The sequence below is a fragment of the Zonotrichia albicollis genome, chromosome 3, assembly GCF_047830755.1.
Source record: "Zonotrichia albicollis isolate bZonAlb1 chromosome 3, bZonAlb1.hap1, whole genome shotgun sequence".
In the NCBI taxonomy this organism is placed as follows: Eukaryota; Metazoa; Chordata; class Aves; order Passeriformes; family Passerellidae; genus Zonotrichia; species Zonotrichia albicollis.
In genome coordinates, this window is record NC_133821.1 from 3,636,528 (window position 1) to 3,653,373 (window position 16,846).

Below are 16,846 nucleotides of genomic sequence, written 5' to 3' on the forward strand. Positions count from 1 at the left end.
AGGCAGGGAGAGGGAAGTGCATTTTCCACATGAAATCCATACATTGGGGCAGCACAATGGGGACCTGCAATCCCCAGGCTGTGGGTAGGACTGCCCGACAAGGCCCGAGGTTTTTCTTACTGTCATTGTTCTCGTTGACATTGTTGCCATTGTTGGAGCGGGGAGGCAGGTTGGGCAGCTTCTCCACGGAGTGTTTCCTCAGATTCTCCATGGATACAGGTTTGAAGGGCTCCCGGCCTACGCACACCAGCACGTTGGGGCAGTGGAGCAGGGCCTGCATGCTGTCAATCTGCAAAGGGAGCAGCAAGGGGAGCACCATGAGCCCCGGCACAAGAATTTGGTTCTTTGACCTGCAATCAACTGACAATGTGTTGCCACCTAAATAAAAGTGTATTTGGATGATGGTCTCAAGCATGCAATGTTGTTTTTGGGGCTTTCCTGTGCAGGGCCAGGAGCTGGACTTGATGGCCCTTGTAGGTCCTTTCCAACTTAGGATATTCTGTGATTCAATGACAATAAACGTGGTTCTGAAGAACTTTGGGATCTACCAAGCCTGTTGATGAATTCCTCCACTGAAAGAGAAGTTCTGCTATGTTTTCGATCAGATTTCCTAATATAGGGAAGGTCTGGGAGAGATTGCCTAATGGAGGATATATCTCATTTATTATGTATTTAACAAAATTTCACATATTCTGGAAAAAAATGGGGCATATTTCATGTGGTAGTGAGGAAGAGGGTGAAACTGGAGGTGTTTCAGTTTGTTTTACAGAGAATGATAAAAATCTCTTTAAATTCTTCTCATTTCTGTACAGGGCAGCTTTTATTACCTGAAAAATTCCCTCAGTGTTTGAGGGAATATTAAGGGAAGTCACAATTCTTGTCCCTTAGTTGATCCTTTTCAGGAAGAGGGACAAGAATTGTGACTTTCCTTAATATTCCCTCAAATAATGCTTCAGTTATAACCCCAAGTATTGCCTCAGAGCTGGACAATGAGGGGTGTTGTCCCCAGCCTGGGAAGTGCTGTGAAGGAATCTTTATTCCTCTACAAGAACTCAGGTTTGCATCCTTGGTCCTCACCACATGGCCTGGTCCTGGATCACACACCAAGTCCTTCATGTGTCACTTCTCATGGAACTGTATAATCCCAGAAAACTTTGAGTTGGAAGGGACTTTTTAAATGTCATCCAGTCCAACACCCTGCAATGAGCAGAGACATCTTCAGCTGAATTTTCTCAGATCTCCATCCAGCTTTTACCCAAATACATTTGTCTCTCTCAAAGAGCAGGAATCAGTCCTGTGGGAAGCACTGGGCAGACAGATCCTGAACCTATCTTCCATCTTGTTTCTGCAACCTCTCCTTTGAAAGGCAGAAGTTGAGTTCTCAGGTGAAATACCTGATGTCTTTCAAAAGAAAGAGAAGACTCTCTTTCTCTCTGAGAGTGTCACAGACACATTTTATGAAAAATTCTTTCCTTAGGATTTTTTTCTCCTGAGAAGCTGGGAGGCCTCAGAAACAAAATGTAAACAATGATTATCTGCTGCTGTGGAATGCAACAGGTGGATTTTTGATTGGTCCGTGTTGGTTGTTTGTAATTAATGGCCAATTACATTCCAGCTGTCTTGGACTGTCTGGGAGTCACGAGCTTTTGTTATCATTCTATTCTTTTTCCTTTCCTTTGTAAGCCTTCTGATGAAACCCTTTCTTCTTTTAGTACAGTTTTAATATAGTATATATCATAAAATAATAAATCAGGCCTTCTGAAACATGGAGTCAGATCCTTGTCTCTTCTCTCATCCTGGGACCCCTGTGAACACCACCACATGAGAGGACTTTAGAGTGGCCAATTTCTGGCAGCTTTGTGCATCTCCACAACGTGGGATGTCCCTTCCTCCTCAGCCTGCTACTTCAGGAGAACATCTCTAAAGCATAGGGAAGCCTTCAAGAGGTGACCATGCCATGGGTTACCAAGCCAGCACTGGTGTTGGGCTTATCAAGATGCACCCCGACCTCACCCTGTCACTAAATCATCATCCTCTTAATGAGAACCGAGATAAGGAACCTCAGAGGAGCAGCGATGACAGTTCTGTAGTTGTCACGTGTGCCTGAAATAACAGTGTAAAGGAAAGACCTCAGCCTCTCAATACTGTTACAGCCAAGGAATGAAGAACCAGGGCCCCTTTGGAGCCCTCAGTCTGTGAGATGCTCCTGGGGTTTTCCAAGATGTCCCACCAGGACTGTGAGACGCACTAAGGGATTGGTGTTGGATCTGGTGCAAATAAATGTATGGATGGTGGAAGAGCAAGACAGAGATAAATGGAAGAACATTCTAGATCCAGTTAATCACTTCTGAAAGCATTTCTTGCAATAAAACATATGGCACCAACTTTTTCATGGGAATACAGTAAAAAAACCCTTTGTCTTCCCATTAATTTATATTTTGTGCTTGTGTTATAACAATGTTTGTGTTTTAGGTCCATCCAGTTTACTATGAAACCTAAAATAAGAGTTTTCCTCACTGAAACGTACATTAAATTCTGCAAAGCAACAAAACTACCAAATTCATGTGATGGGTACCATGACACAGAAAAATATCCCACAAATCTCAGTTTGCTTCTGTTCACTCCATTTCTGGTCCATCTATTACTAAAAAAAAAAACCTTTATATAGTCCAAATGAAAATAGCTTTGTAGCTCACTTTAAAAGTTTATAGAAAGCCTAGAATTTAATAAATCAAATATTTTGAGTAGGTTTTTGCCATCTGTTAATGGAAATTCTGTTCATTTCTTTATTAATTTAAAGGAAATTCTGTTAATTTCTTTCTTTACTTTTGTGTTCTATTTCCCCTTGATCTTATAAAAGTAGGAAAAATAAGTGAGGATTTAAAAAAAGAAAGAGAAAAGGAAAAATAGGAAGAGAAAAAAAAAAAAAAGAAAAATAGACAGGAAACGTGTTCTATCCCTAAAGTAAAAGAATCTTGTCTTTCAAGCCCCACTAAGTTTAGGAACTGTTCTATTTGTAAAGGATATTTTTTTCAGTGAAAGCTATTTTTGTCCACATTTTCTCACGTGGTTCCATGTCTGGGTGTAGGTATTTCAATCACACTCATCACTGCTGTGCTGTGTGTGCAGAAAATAGATGGTGCCAATGACAGAGAGTCAGGGATCCATGGAGCTCAATCAGCTGAGTTAGGGGAATATATACATTCTTTTATATGGAATACACTTGTGTTATGTCACTTTAAATAGTCTGTATTTGTAGTACAGGGTGTTTCTGACATCAGCAGCACTTTAGCTGTGTTTGTACCTATAATGTCAATTTTCTTCCTAATGTCTTGCAAGATTAATCTCTTTAAATCAATAATTCCAGAGATTCATCTTTGTCATGCTCATTGCTAAAAACATTTTGGTAGTTTGAAATACAACTGAATGTTTTCTGAGGGTTAAATAAATGCCATTTCTCACATTGATTTAATGCAGCATCCACTGTTTCAGGGCAGTGCAGGGTTGGGATAGCAGTTAATTCCATCTGCTCCATACAGAGCCTTCCCACGCAGCTGCAGGAGTTCCATCCTCACAACACACTGCCTGGGATTTCCAGAGAACATCTGTTTTCAGAGCCATCAATATGAAATCCTTTACTAGAGCTGAATTGTCACTGAACAGCACATCCCCTCTTGCATGTTTAACAACTTGCAGCTCACTCAGTATGTCCTGGGTGAGGCCCATGTAATTCTATGACTTTAAAGCAATAGTAAAACCTCAGATTTTTCTGGCAAACAGATTCCCCACTTCCCTCAGGCTGCCACAGCACAACTTCTGAGCAGCTATGCTAGGATATTCAGAGAAAACAGTATTAAATCCCACCACAATTTAGCGAAAATACACCCAGAGGCAATGGATTGTAAATCCTTAAAATCTGGTGGTCACCTGAAGGGGATGTGATGGAGAAGAGAATGCCCTGCTCTAATATTTCTGCATTAATTCATCCCACAGGATTGTAACTCGTCATCTACAATCAAGGCTACTTGGTGGAGAGCAGCCAATATTTTTAGGAGACGGGTAATTTCACCTGATGCAGGTCAACATTTCCCTTTGGACATGCCTGATTCTCACTGATGACATAGTCAATCGTCTCAGTTGTCGAAATGTAGATTCACAGAAAAAATTGAGATGTTCTAGAGTATCCAACATGTGCCTGAGGATGGCTGACAGGGTATAAGATAAATATGAGAGCAGAAAGCTCAGCAGGAAACATCAACCACATTCATAAAGTTAGAAAATGAGGTATCTTCATTTGCAAGCTGAGTCCCAAAACATGGGAACCTCAAGAATATTTTAAGTGAACAATTAGGAATAAAATGGAAGAGAAATAATGGCTTATGATAAAGGTGTTTGATGGGTTAGCAAAGAGTTGCTTTGGATCACTCAGGATCCATTCAGGGCCTTTCTGGAGTTCCCTTGATGTAACTCAGTCACAGTTGAGGCTGTGGATTATCAGAGACAAAAATCCACAAAAATGCATGGGATCAGTCTCTATAAATTGGCACTTGCTGGGCTGGAATAGACTCCCATAAAAGTTTTATTGTGTAATACCTGAAAATTAAATAAAATTTCTCAATCTGACTGTAAAACCTTATCCAAGTCCCACTGTAATAGATGGAGAGAACTTTGGTTACCTTCACAGACTCTGGATCAGGATCCAAGAGGATTATGGATGTTGTGAGTGAAGGTCTGGACAAGAGCCCAGCTTGGATGAGTCTTAGAGCAGCCTGGTCTAGTGGAAGGTGTCCCTGCCCATGGCAGGGGTTTGGAACAAGATGATCTTTAAGATCACTTCCAAGTCGAACCATCCTATGGTTTATGATTCATTATCCCCCACCAGAGGAATTCCCTGCCCCAGTGGGACATGGCATTTATAGATTGGTCCAAAAAACTTTGATGTTCTTTCCAACAAAAATGATTTACAGACATTAAGCTCCACTGGGATGGTCATTTCAAGTGAGGCATAAATGAAAACACATCCTCTCTTCTGAGATACCCCTTTTCTTTCCAGTGTGACTGCTATCCACTGAGGATGGATTATCTCCATGAATTTTGCTGTACAGGACCCACCAGCTGCTGTGATCTCAGCAAGCAGCTGGTTGTTGTGGAGAACCTGCCACCCTCTGGCTCTTCCCAGAGAAAGAAGAACCATTCAGCTTTGCTCACCTCAGAAGCTGAGCACAGATGTCAGCTTCTGATGAAGGCAGAGTGAAGGAGGCACCCCTGCTCTGCCTCTGCTGGTTGCCAGCCAGCCAAAGACATCTGAGACTTAGAATGTGGAAATAATGCAGGACATGGTTCAGAGGACAAATCTATAAGGAGTGCAAAGATGCATGGGAGAAACAGGAAAAGCTGGAAACAGGAACAGACTAATGGGCTGAGTCCATTCCTTGTGCTGTCTCACTGCCTCCTTTCCTAGAGCTCTTCCATCAGCTCCATTTGTCTTCCATTCCCATTAACACCTCCTTGGAGTGTGAACAGCCCAGTTTTGTGGTTGTGCCACATCCAATCCGGAGGCATCCAGGCTCTGAACTGATGTATCGTGGTTTAATGATAATGAATTTTGCATTTTGTTCATGCAAAGAACCTATGTGCCCTTCCCTTCCCCAAACTTTGCACCAGAGGAATTAGAGAGTGGTTCTTCTGGGGAGTGGCTGGCTAATCTGTGGTCAGAAGGTGAATCATGGGGTGTTGCCACTCCATGCCCACATACAAATTAGTAAAGTAGTGGAAAAAAAGGAGGAGGAAGAGATCAAGAAGTGCATGACTTGTTCTCTCTTTCTCTAACTTTAGCAGGGCTCAGAAGGCTCTTCCCTGTCATCAGGAGGAGCACAGAACAAGAGGCAATCCTGAACTTGGAGAGAGGAAATGCTGCATGGAAATGGATCTAATCCTCTGGAAATAGTAGCATCCAAATTATAGTCCAGAAAAGAGCACACGGCATCCCTTGCATCTCCCAGATCAAAACTCACATGATTTCTTAAACTTAATTAAATATCAGATCCCCAGATCCACACAGAATCATGAAATGGTTTGGGTGGGAAGGGGCTTCACAGATCATCCAGTTCTACCCCTGCCATGGGCAGGGACACCTTCCATCATCCCAGGTTTCTCCAAGCTCCATCCAACATGGCCTTGGACACTTCCAAGGATCCAGGGGCAGCCACAGCCTCTCTGGGCACCCTGTGCCAGGGCCTTCTTACCCTCACAGGGAAGATTTTCTTCCCAATATCCCATTTAACCCTGCCCTCTGTCAGTCTGAAGCCATTCCCCCTTGTCCTGTCACTCCATGTCCTTGTCACTCCATGTCACAAGGCATGGAGAAAGCTTGTTTTTAAGGAACATGTGAAGAGGATATAAATGGGAAGAAAAGTGATTTCTAGCCTGGTTCAGTTTGGAAGTTTTGATTGTGTGAGGATGCCACCAGTCCTGCCTCTGTCCACATTGCCCTGGCCTTATAGGCGAGTTTTGATGGCCTTTTCTGTCCCCACCTACCCTGCCAGCTCAAAATTAGGTCTGACGGTGTTCAAGCTGTGAAGCAGCCAGAGAAAGAGCAAACTGCTGTTAAAGGTGCAAATTCCAACTGAGAAGAGAGGACAGCCCTTCTAGAAAAGTTTTGCTGCTGATGTTTTTCACCTTCTGACTGAAATCAGAGTCCCCACCTGCCCCTTTGGCATTGGGTTCATTTAATCTGGTCCATCCAACACCAGCCTTTGAAAATGATGATTCAGAGTAACATCCACTCCACCCCAAGAGCCTGCCCTGATCCTCTCCTGGGGCAGGATTAACTTAAAAATTGATGTGCGATGAAAAATGTGAAACATTTGGTTCTTGTGCTCAGCCTTGTGGTGGCTGAGTCAGTGGGAAGGTTCCAGTTTGAGAGTTCAAGCTTTTCCCCATGACCAGAAGTTGTCTAAACTCACTCCTTGCATATGAAGAATATTTGCATTGTGGATGAGCAGCTATTCCAGTAGGAAATTGTGGGGGAAAGGAGGGAAGGACAACACAGTTGTGCTCCAATTATCTCTAGGAGATGAGATTGAGGATAAAAGCCCTCCTGGATCAAGCTCACAGATCCATAGGGAATTGATCCATGGTCTTGCCATGTTGGATGTCTCTTAGCACAAACACTGTAGGTAAAATCTCCAGAAGCTCTGGGCATGAAGAGAGACACATTCAGCTGAAAATTTTGGTTTAATTCAGTATTTTTTTGTTATTGAGTCCAGGTTTCACTCTCATTTTGCAAAGTCCAGGATACAAATGGGAAAAGTGGGAAGGTTTTTTACTTTTACTTCCAGACCTTGCTAAGAGTTGCAGCAGAATCCTTTGAATTTCATGTTCAAGGCCCAAAAGAAAGAAGAAAATTGATGCAAATGTAAAAATTCTATCTTTTCCTCTCCTTTTACTGGCTAAAGACTCCCAAGTCTGTATTTGTAAAACCTAATTTCCCTAAGAAAAAAACCCACAGTCTTCCCTGTGAAAATTCTTTGAAGAAACAGTGATTTCTACTGGAAGTACTTACAGAAAATTCACAGTTTTTCCAGGAGAGGGTGGAATTCTGCTATTTTTTGTACTCTCAGCAAATGAATAAATAGAGAGATCATGCTGACAAATCCTAACTCTCCTGAAGTCCTCTTTTATTTAGTGCTCCTTTTCTGCACTATAAAGAGAACCATCAACAGGAAAAGCTTCACATTCCTCTTGACATATTTTGTAACACAACTTTTTCTGATGAACGCTGATTTTTCCCAGCAGTTTACCTGTTACTGACACAGAGCTGTTTTTATTGGCTCAATACATTTTTTTCATAAATAAAACCCCTATACAGGATTTTTATATCAAGTTTAAATTACTGTTATGCACTTCTGTGCCATTTGTTGCATTGACAAATCTGTATTTTTTTAAGTCTGGGGTGTTTTGTTTCTTCATTAACTCTCTGTAATCTCTCCACAGTTCTAAGCTTCGATATATTGGTAACTATAGAAGTAATTTTCCTCTAAGTACTTTCTAAAATTTATTTAAGATGGAAAAAATCTAAATTTGATAAAATTATACCTACAAAAAATTCAATTCCCTTTTTTTTTTGAAACTATTTGCATTTCAAAAGAAAATCATTTGTACTGGGGAAAACCCAGAAATGCCAAAAATAGTTGTAGGAGGTACCCATAGCATGGCAGAAACTTTTGGCTGGATAATTGAAGTCCATAAGGACAAGATAAATGAGTGGTAGGATTTCCTAAATTGCTATTAGGAAAAATTAGGAAATATTAGTGGCCATACCACGAAGGCTGCCAGGGCTCCAGGAGGGTTTGGACAACACTCTCAGGAACACAGTGAGGTTTTTGGGATCCTGTGCAGGAGTTGGACTGCATGATCCTTGGGAGTCGCTTCCAGCTCAGGATATTCCATGATTCCATGAGTCAATAACATTATTTGAAATGTATTTGCCCTGGATTAAATTCAAAAGGATTAGAAAGCAATTACACTTCACTCCATTATTACTGAAAGAACAAAACCTCCTCAGGCTAAAGGAATCATCTGCATTTGGTGTATGGTAGATAAGAAAGTATCAGATTTGCTGGATGTTAGATAAGAAAGTCGCTAAACACGGGGTCCCTTTAACTCTGCCTTGTAAGGCACCTGGCCAGATGATCTCAGGGCATCTCAAAGGTTCACAGAACACACCTGGATACGAATCTTCTTGTGGATGAGGTTCATGGAAAGTTTTGCTGAGGTTTACAGATCGCTTGTGTAAATCTCGTTGGAGTCATTGTGGTTTTGGCACGGAATCAGAGAATATCGAACCTGAAACCTGTGGTTTGTTTTTAGACCGTGAGTCACACACGTGGTGGGTGGAAAAGTGGCACAGCTCACTCGATAACAACAGTTTGCTCCAGATCAGGGGCTGGAATTCATTGCAATCCTTCATACCTGAGCACAGAAACTGAATGTCACAGTGAATATGTCAACTGGCAACCAGAAAATTAATGATCCCATGGGGGCAAATTATCACCTCTCTTCTCCCACTGTTTATATACACACACCACATTTTAAACCAGCTTATCTGCCTCCATGTATCCCGTTTTCCTCCTGCACTTCCATCAGCTTCTTGATGACACCTGTCATTAAGACAGATGATCTTGGTAGAAAGCCACATGAGTGGCCGAGAGGATGCCTGCGGGCAGCCTACAGATGTCCCAGGAATGGCTCTATGGATGTGTAAATCTGAGTCAGGAAATATGTCAGACAAGCCTGTTTCCTGGCCTTGCACCCCTAGGTCGCTGTAAATACAGTCATTATCAAGAACTACTCAGCAATAATAGTTAGGACACCAGCTTGGCTAGTAAAATCTAAAAATAAAAGTTCTGTCTTTACTGCTAAATGAAATCAGTTCTGGATCCAGGGCACTGGAACAGAGTTGCCTCTACCACTCTTTTTAGAGTGGTTTTTAGAGCATTTAAAGCCTGGATCAACTGGCATTCTCCCAAACAATTCCTGGGCAGATCTGGGAGTTAACACACGCCAGGGAGCTTTTCTAAGAAGCGGCTTGAATGTGGCCATCCTTGTGAGAATTAGACCCTATTTTGTGTGCTACAAAGTGTGATTATCCACAGATGGTGCCATTTGGTGCCAGATTCTGTGCTCTGGTACTCTCCTGGCTACTGAAATAGCTGTGAGGGCTCATTGTGCTGCTTTGGGCTGAAGATCTTATCCCACGGGTTGCTAGAGACTGGGAAGATACACCAGGGAAGGAGTCACTTCATTTGGACCATTTTGTCTTTCTCCAAGACTGGGATGTGGTCAAAGATGGCTTGATTTGACAAAGATGGTCCCAGAATGGTTAGTCTTGCCGAAGTGCAGCCCATGCCAAATTTAACAAAAACACAATAGAAAACTGGGGGTTCTTACCCCAAGGAGTTTCTAATAACTAATTTTTTACAGTCCCCATTTTGTGGTGCCTGAAAAAACATGCCTTAACTCCTCCCCAGTGATTGCTCCCCTGATTAACCCATACAGCAATTCTCTGATCCCTCAAGGAAACTCAGTGGCACACAGTGCTCCTTCTGCAACGTTCTCACTCGCAGAATCTGAGGCAAGATCGAGTCTTTCTGGTCTTCCACTCGACCTTTCCACACAACAAAACCGGATCAGAATCACTCATTTAATGTAACAACTTACGGTCAGCCTTGAGTGCGCCCAAACATAAAAACATCTCAGCCTTGGCCTCACTCCAACAAACATAAAACTGGCCACATCCCCTGGAAAAGTCTTCTGAGGGCTGATAAATCCCATTTGAGCTGCTCTTGGTAATTGCCACCAGCAGCCATAAACTATGTAGAGTATTTGCCATCTCACAGTGTGGTTTCAAACGCCATGTGAGGAGGAATGTTGGCTTTTAAGGAAGAGTTTGGTTTGGTTTTTGTTTTAATTCAGGACAGCCAGTAAAAGGAAGGCCTAGTGATTCAGGAATCAGGACATCTGTGCCTGGACACAGTCATGGTGCTGGGTTCCTGTGACTTAACAACGTCTTAATGACTGTTCAGCTGGTGGGCCCTGGATAATTGCCATTTGTAAGGGAAATCCTCTGTCGCTGCCTCATTATCCTACACGTCATTTCTTACAGCCTGGGAGGATTTCTGCCCTTTCTGTGATCTCTGTCTCTTTGCCCCCAGAGACATCCTTCCCTCTCCAGAGGCGGGTGGTGGGGATCTGAAGAGAGGTGCATTCCTGTGGTTTAGACCATGAGGAAGAAAAGCCACTATGTGGTAAAAAAACTTCCCAGAATGGAGTCAAAAGGTCATTTGATGGAGAAGATAACCTACAATTATTCTTTTTAGTGAGATATCTGCACACCTGGTTCTTTTTTTAGTGTAGAACTGATGTTCTCAGTATAAACTAGGAAATATGTGATTTCCAACCATCTCATCAGCTAATGGATGTAAAGTCCCATACTTGTGTTTGCCAATATCTAAATATCTGTAATACTTGCAACTAGGGTATGAAAACTTGGGCCTAGCTTAAATTACTAGTCTCAGTCATTCTTCCTTTGTTCTATAATTAATAAAGAGGGTCCAAAAGGGTCCCCCCATCCCAAATGCCTTGTAAGACAATCAGATTTAGATTAATTAATGAATTAAATCCAGGATTGTCTGTATTTTAGTGGGAAAATGTGCACAGAGTTTCACTGGACAGTTGATTGCGTGTCAATGTTAACCTAAATAACAAATTTCTCTATTTGGGCAGTCAATCCAATTATTTCCAGTTAATCACCTGGAAAACACCAAAGAGTGGCTTGACCTGAAAAAAACTTTATGATTTACACTTCTTTTCATGCTGAAAATTTAACTGATTTTGGTTACCTAAAATAGAACTAATTTTTTCTCCAGTCCCATAGTCATCAAATTTCTAGGCAAGAAAAATCTTGGTTAATTTGGGAAAATGGGCTATTTGCCCATTATAAATGAGTGTTCAAACACTTCACAGCTACTTTCTTCAGTGGGACTGGGATTTCCTAGTCCCAACTTTTTGAAATTTAGGAATTCAAAATACTGGTTTACCCTCACTCAAGCCTTCAGGAGTTAGAATGAAAACACAAATATGCAAATACCAATAGAACCAAACTGGATGTACTTCTGTGGGAATCAGGGCTTTAAAATTCTCAGATTCTATGATTTAACTTTTAGTTATGATTGAATTAAACTTAGAGGTGTACTGGAAAAATTTGTGGACTACAAAAGGAACAAATCCCTTTTCTCTACTTTCTCAAATCAATAATCTGTGAAAGGAACACAAAACAAGCCTGTTCCATGTGTGTCCAAGCTTGTACCCACATAAAGATTTGTAATCTTGAAGCATCCTGAATTTACTCTATAAAATGGTGAAACTATTAAAATGGAGCAGATGAAAAGAGAGCCACTGGGATAGAGGTGATTTAACTCATTTTAGGATTTAAGTTCAGATCTGGAATTACAGAGTAGAAGAAACAAAAGGAGATTGAAGAGCAAACACTCTGAGGTCTATGAACATCTCTTCCACTGATGAAAGACTGATTAACATATAGGACAGGAAATTTTTTCCTTTTTATTTTTTTTGTGTTGGTTTTTCAAGAATTCAAGGAAAAACTGGCTGAAAAAGAGACATTCTGAACCTGCTATTAAATGGTGTGAATTTTGTTATTCTGAGCCAGTCAAATATGAAGTCAATCCATCAGTTGTCCAGACGCATTGCTTAGGAATTATTCTGCTAATCTGTCAAAATATGGGAATAAACATTAAATGTTACTGTTCCACTCAGTCCCAGCCCTCTTTCTCAGAAAGATCTCTGTGCTAAGTCATGCGGGAAAAAATTACATAGATAATTGGGATAAAAGAAGTTTACAAAATTATTTAAAGATAATTTGATTTATTCTTCAAAGAGAATAATGCAAGAAAAAAGGAAACATCCAAGAAATATGAAACATCCAGATACCTTTGAATGATCATGGAAGAATGGAAGCTTCTTTCAATTGTCTTTAATAGAAAATGCAAATTTAAGTATAAAAAAAAATTTAAAATCCAGCACCAGTGGAAGGAGGTTATTTCAGAAAAACTCAAAACTGTCAGTTGAACTCCCAGTTTTGATTCTTCAATGAGACAGTTGTATCGGTTGAAAACTCAGACACAACCAACTGTATATCAGAAACAGAAGGTCTTGAAGCTGAGCTGTGGTAAAAAAAAAAAACTTAGAAGAAGAACAGAGAATCCATGTGAAAGTAAAAGATTGGAAAATCCAAGACAGAGTGAATTTTTTTGTGGTCTAAATGCTTTGCACCCAAGCCTAGAGTAACAGGAAGCACTAATAGAAATGGTTGTTAAGTGAACAGTAGTGAACACTTTGAAAGCTGGTGGTAAATTACTAAAATTAATAATGGCCAAAAAACTCACTGTAAAAGATTCCCAGGAAAGGTATTAATAATCACACATCTCCTAATCATGTGGAAGATGATGATGTTGCTGAAGTTGGACCGCTCGTCACCTATCACTGTGATATTCTGCACAGGAATTAAAGGTGTGAAAATAGAATTATTAAGGTATAAAAATCAATTCCTTATTGACAAAACAATAATGAAAATTTTCATACTAAAAAAATAGAATCTGAAGGGTCCTTGGAGAGATTAAGTGATGGTGTTTGACCCACATCCATATTTCTGCTGATGCAAAACAGAGGAAGGATGGAAAAGACCTCCAAGATCATCGAGCTGAGGATATTGTGTCAAGACACTGCATATTTAACACATATCTCACTTAAAATATTGGTGTTTATAATAACTAGAATTGTGGGGAATTCATTTAGAAATTACAAGGGGAACATTAAGACTGTACTAAGAAGTAGAAAGCAGAACATTTCTTTAGAGAAATCAGTGAAATTTTTCAAAAAGTCAAGAAGAGGAAGTTGTTATCCATTCACAAGATTATGATGTTCATCTTGGACTGAGCAGGAGTCCAAGTCTTGAAAACTGGAGAAATCAGTGGCAAAATAAGTTAGTTTTCCATGGATTATAAAATATCCGGGCAGCAGGATTTGGTCTGGTTGGAAGCTTTTTCCAGACTGGTGAGAATAGCAGAAGGCTCTGTGATAATACACAGGGCTTCCACCAGGAAGCATGGCATAAATTATCCCCTCCCTCTCTCCTTCCTACTGCACATTCTTCTCCATGTGCCAGGTAAAAATTCGTTTATTGCAAAATATGCCTGCATTTTTCCCCTCTTGGATAATCGGCCATTTGAACCCAGGCCATTTCAGTAACCTGGCTCAGAAAGTGACACCACAAGTGGTTGTGTTTTTACCACTGAGGAGCTGGCACTCAGCCCTGTAAAGGTGGGAAAAGTGGCAAAGGAGCTTTGAATCTCCATTCACTGCAGGGACAGGGACAAGTCAGGATAACTCATGAGAGTCCTCTCAAAAAAAATGGAGGTAAAGGTTAATTAGCTAGAAAGAGATGGAGAAGAAGTCAAGAGAATCTCAGATTTGTCCAGAAATTCCTTTGGGAACAGAAGAATGAAGGGACTGCCATGCCTTGAATTTATCTTAAGAATTTCCCCCACAGCAGATTCACTAATTCATCAATAGAAAAGTGTCCCTTGATCCCACTCAAACATTATTTTTTAATGCATTAGTTGGTATCTTATCGTCTGTCATGGTTATGTTCTGCCTGGTTTTGAACTGAAACCGCCACATCATCTTATCTTCTTTTATCTTATCATCATTGGTTATCTTATCTTGTCTCTGTTGAGGATCCAACATCATGAGCAGGACCCTGTTCAGTGGGGAGCTGTGCAACCACAAGGTGCTACCTAAGGGCCACCTTATTCTGTTGAATTCCCAGCAGTCAGATATGGAAAAGCTGAACCTGGGCTGGGACAAGCCTTCCAAAAAAAGGTGAGAAACTCTGTTACTAGAAGGGGGTTTATGTTTGACTGCAAAACATTAAACCTCCTGTTGACCCCAACCAATATTTGTCATGAAGTTCTTGAGTGGCTCAACAAGATTCTTCTACATCAAACTATTGTGTAATTAATAGGCAAGTGATTAATGTGACAAAGCCCAAAGGATTAAGGTAAGGTGGATAAACTTTTGGACCCATGAGCTAAAGGATTTACATCACGAGGAACGTGATGACTCCTGTTTGAGCAATCAACCAGCTCCAGAGATATTTACCTTCTTCCCATCAATAGTGTAGAGCTTCTTCACCGGGAACTGCAGGATCTCCGTGATCTCATCCAGGAGCGTTTTGAAACTCCGGGCATTTCTACGGTTCAGGATGATGGAACGCCGAAATCCACTTTCCCCATTCTTAACCAGAGTGATTTTCTTGGGTATTCTGGGACCATGGTGAGTGAAAGGTGCGGAATAATCTTCCATCTTGCCCTCCTGAGCCGCTCTCCTCATGGTGCTGGAGGGGCGACTGTTCCGCGGCGGGGCCGGCCTGTGTCCCCCGGAGGTGATGCTGATGGGCTTCACGTACTTCTTGTCAGAGCACAGGTAGCACCCTCCATCCTCCAGCTGGTCCAGCTCACTGATGCAGTGTATTCCTCGTGGGGTGGTGATGGTCCTGACCCCAAAGGGCAGCGGGACCCGATGGGAGAGGTCGTCCATGAGCGCGTTGAAGCTCTTGAAGCTCCGCTGGTTGATGGCCATCTTGACTCCGGCGAACTGAGGGTCTCCACTCTTGAAGAAGGTTATTTTTTTGGCCGGAGGGACCTTGGTGAGGGTGCTGGCCCGAGCCACGGAGGGGAGGGGTGGCTCATAGTTGTAGGAGCTGGTGGTTGACAGGTAGTCAGCAGGCACCTGAGTCATCCCGCTTGCTTAAAGGTAACTACAAAGAGAAGGAAAAAACAGAGTGGGGTTTTTTGAGTTAGGAAGGATCAAGGCCTGACTACTCTAGAAGAAAAGTTTGTGTTCCTCACAACAGCTCCTTCATGAGCAGACTGTACCAAGGGCTCTTAGGAATTCATGGATCAGGCAGGTACAGGGAAGCACAGCAGGGAGAGCATCCATAACCCTGCTCCTCACAGTAAAACCCTCCTGGTCCTGCAGATTCCAGTGGGAATCCAGTCACTGTCAGTCACCCCTGAGGCACAAAAAGCATGAGTCAGACCCCAAGCAAAACCCACAAAAAGTGCACTGTTGTCCTTTGGAGTTTTGTGTCTTCCTTGCTTATATTTTTGAGGTTTTCTCTGAAATTATCAGAGCCAGTGATTACTTCAAATTTATTTTTACAAGAGCAGCACTGAGATTCTCATGTAACCCTTTAACCCTGTGGACTGGAGCATAACAAAAACCAAAACAAAGCTGAATTTCTTCATGCTGTGATTATATTTTTGTAGCACACAATCAGTCCTGAGCTCACTGAGGAGCAGTCTGGTGCCACATGCCATAATGTGCTGAGTTCTGGATGAAAAATTTCTGGCAGTCTATGCAAACAAATAACAAATAGCACAACACACCAAATAGAACTAGAAAACTTGGTTCTGCTAAAGGATGGAAAAATTAGAGATTGGTTGGGATAGTCTGCCCAATTTTTGTTGTCCTTCACTTTAAAACATAAACTGATTTTGGTGTTTCAGTCTGGTGGTTGCATGCCACATTTTGAACACAAGTGGTTTTAATGTCACTGTCCTGATTCCTTACTACTTGCCCTTATTAAATCCATTGCCTTGGAAGCCAGTTGCTAAAAAGTTCATTTCTCACATGGATGGAAATTATTATGCCCAAAAAAGAAGACAACTTGATTTTGACATGAAAAAAAAAATAAAAGAAATAACACCATTTTTACAACTGGTAAAATATTGACTGCAAAGAGCACAATACATTTATTTCATGAAACAAGCAGTGATTCCCCAGTTTACTCAGAGTTAATTACTCAGACTTCAATGGAGAGTCTTAAAATGGCACTTAGATATGTCATCTTCAGGTCATTTATCTGCTCACAGATAGGAAGTAATTTGAACTGTTAATAAGGAATCAGTAGAATTGCAACTTGCAGAAGGGGGTTCTGGCCACAAACATCTACATTAAATTTATTTTCCAAATTCTGCTCCTTGTTGGTACCAGTTTTCTATGGTAACTTTCAAAAAATAGGAAATGAAATATTTTTAGTGCTCACAAATTAATTAGAAAACAGTAAATGTATTTATAGTTGAATGGTTCATTCACTTTGCTCCTGGGTACCTCTCTTGCAGCAGCTGAATGAAGTTCTAGTTTGAATAATTGTGGTAATCACAATTTATCCTTTGGAGAATCAATTTGGTGCCCACTGCCATTA

The 16,846-nt window shown here is 41.3% G+C and overlaps 1 protein-coding gene across 1 annotated transcript in view; it reads right to left on the reverse strand.

Moving 5' to 3' along the window:
* RP1L1 (RP1 like 1) overlaps nucleotides 1-16,846 on the reverse strand; it is a 48,403-nt gene that overhangs the window by 10,555 nt on the left and 21,002 nt on the right. The window contains exons 2-3 of the mRNA XM_074536491.1: nucleotides 14,740-15,397; nucleotides 121-289 (exon numbers count right to left, since the gene is read on the reverse strand). Coding sequence (XP_074392592.1) covers nucleotides 121-289; nucleotides 14,740-15,378 — 808 coding nt within the window. The 5' untranslated portion in view covers nucleotides 15,379-15,397. The remainder of the gene's footprint in view (nucleotides 1-120; nucleotides 290-14,739; nucleotides 15,398-16,846) is intronic.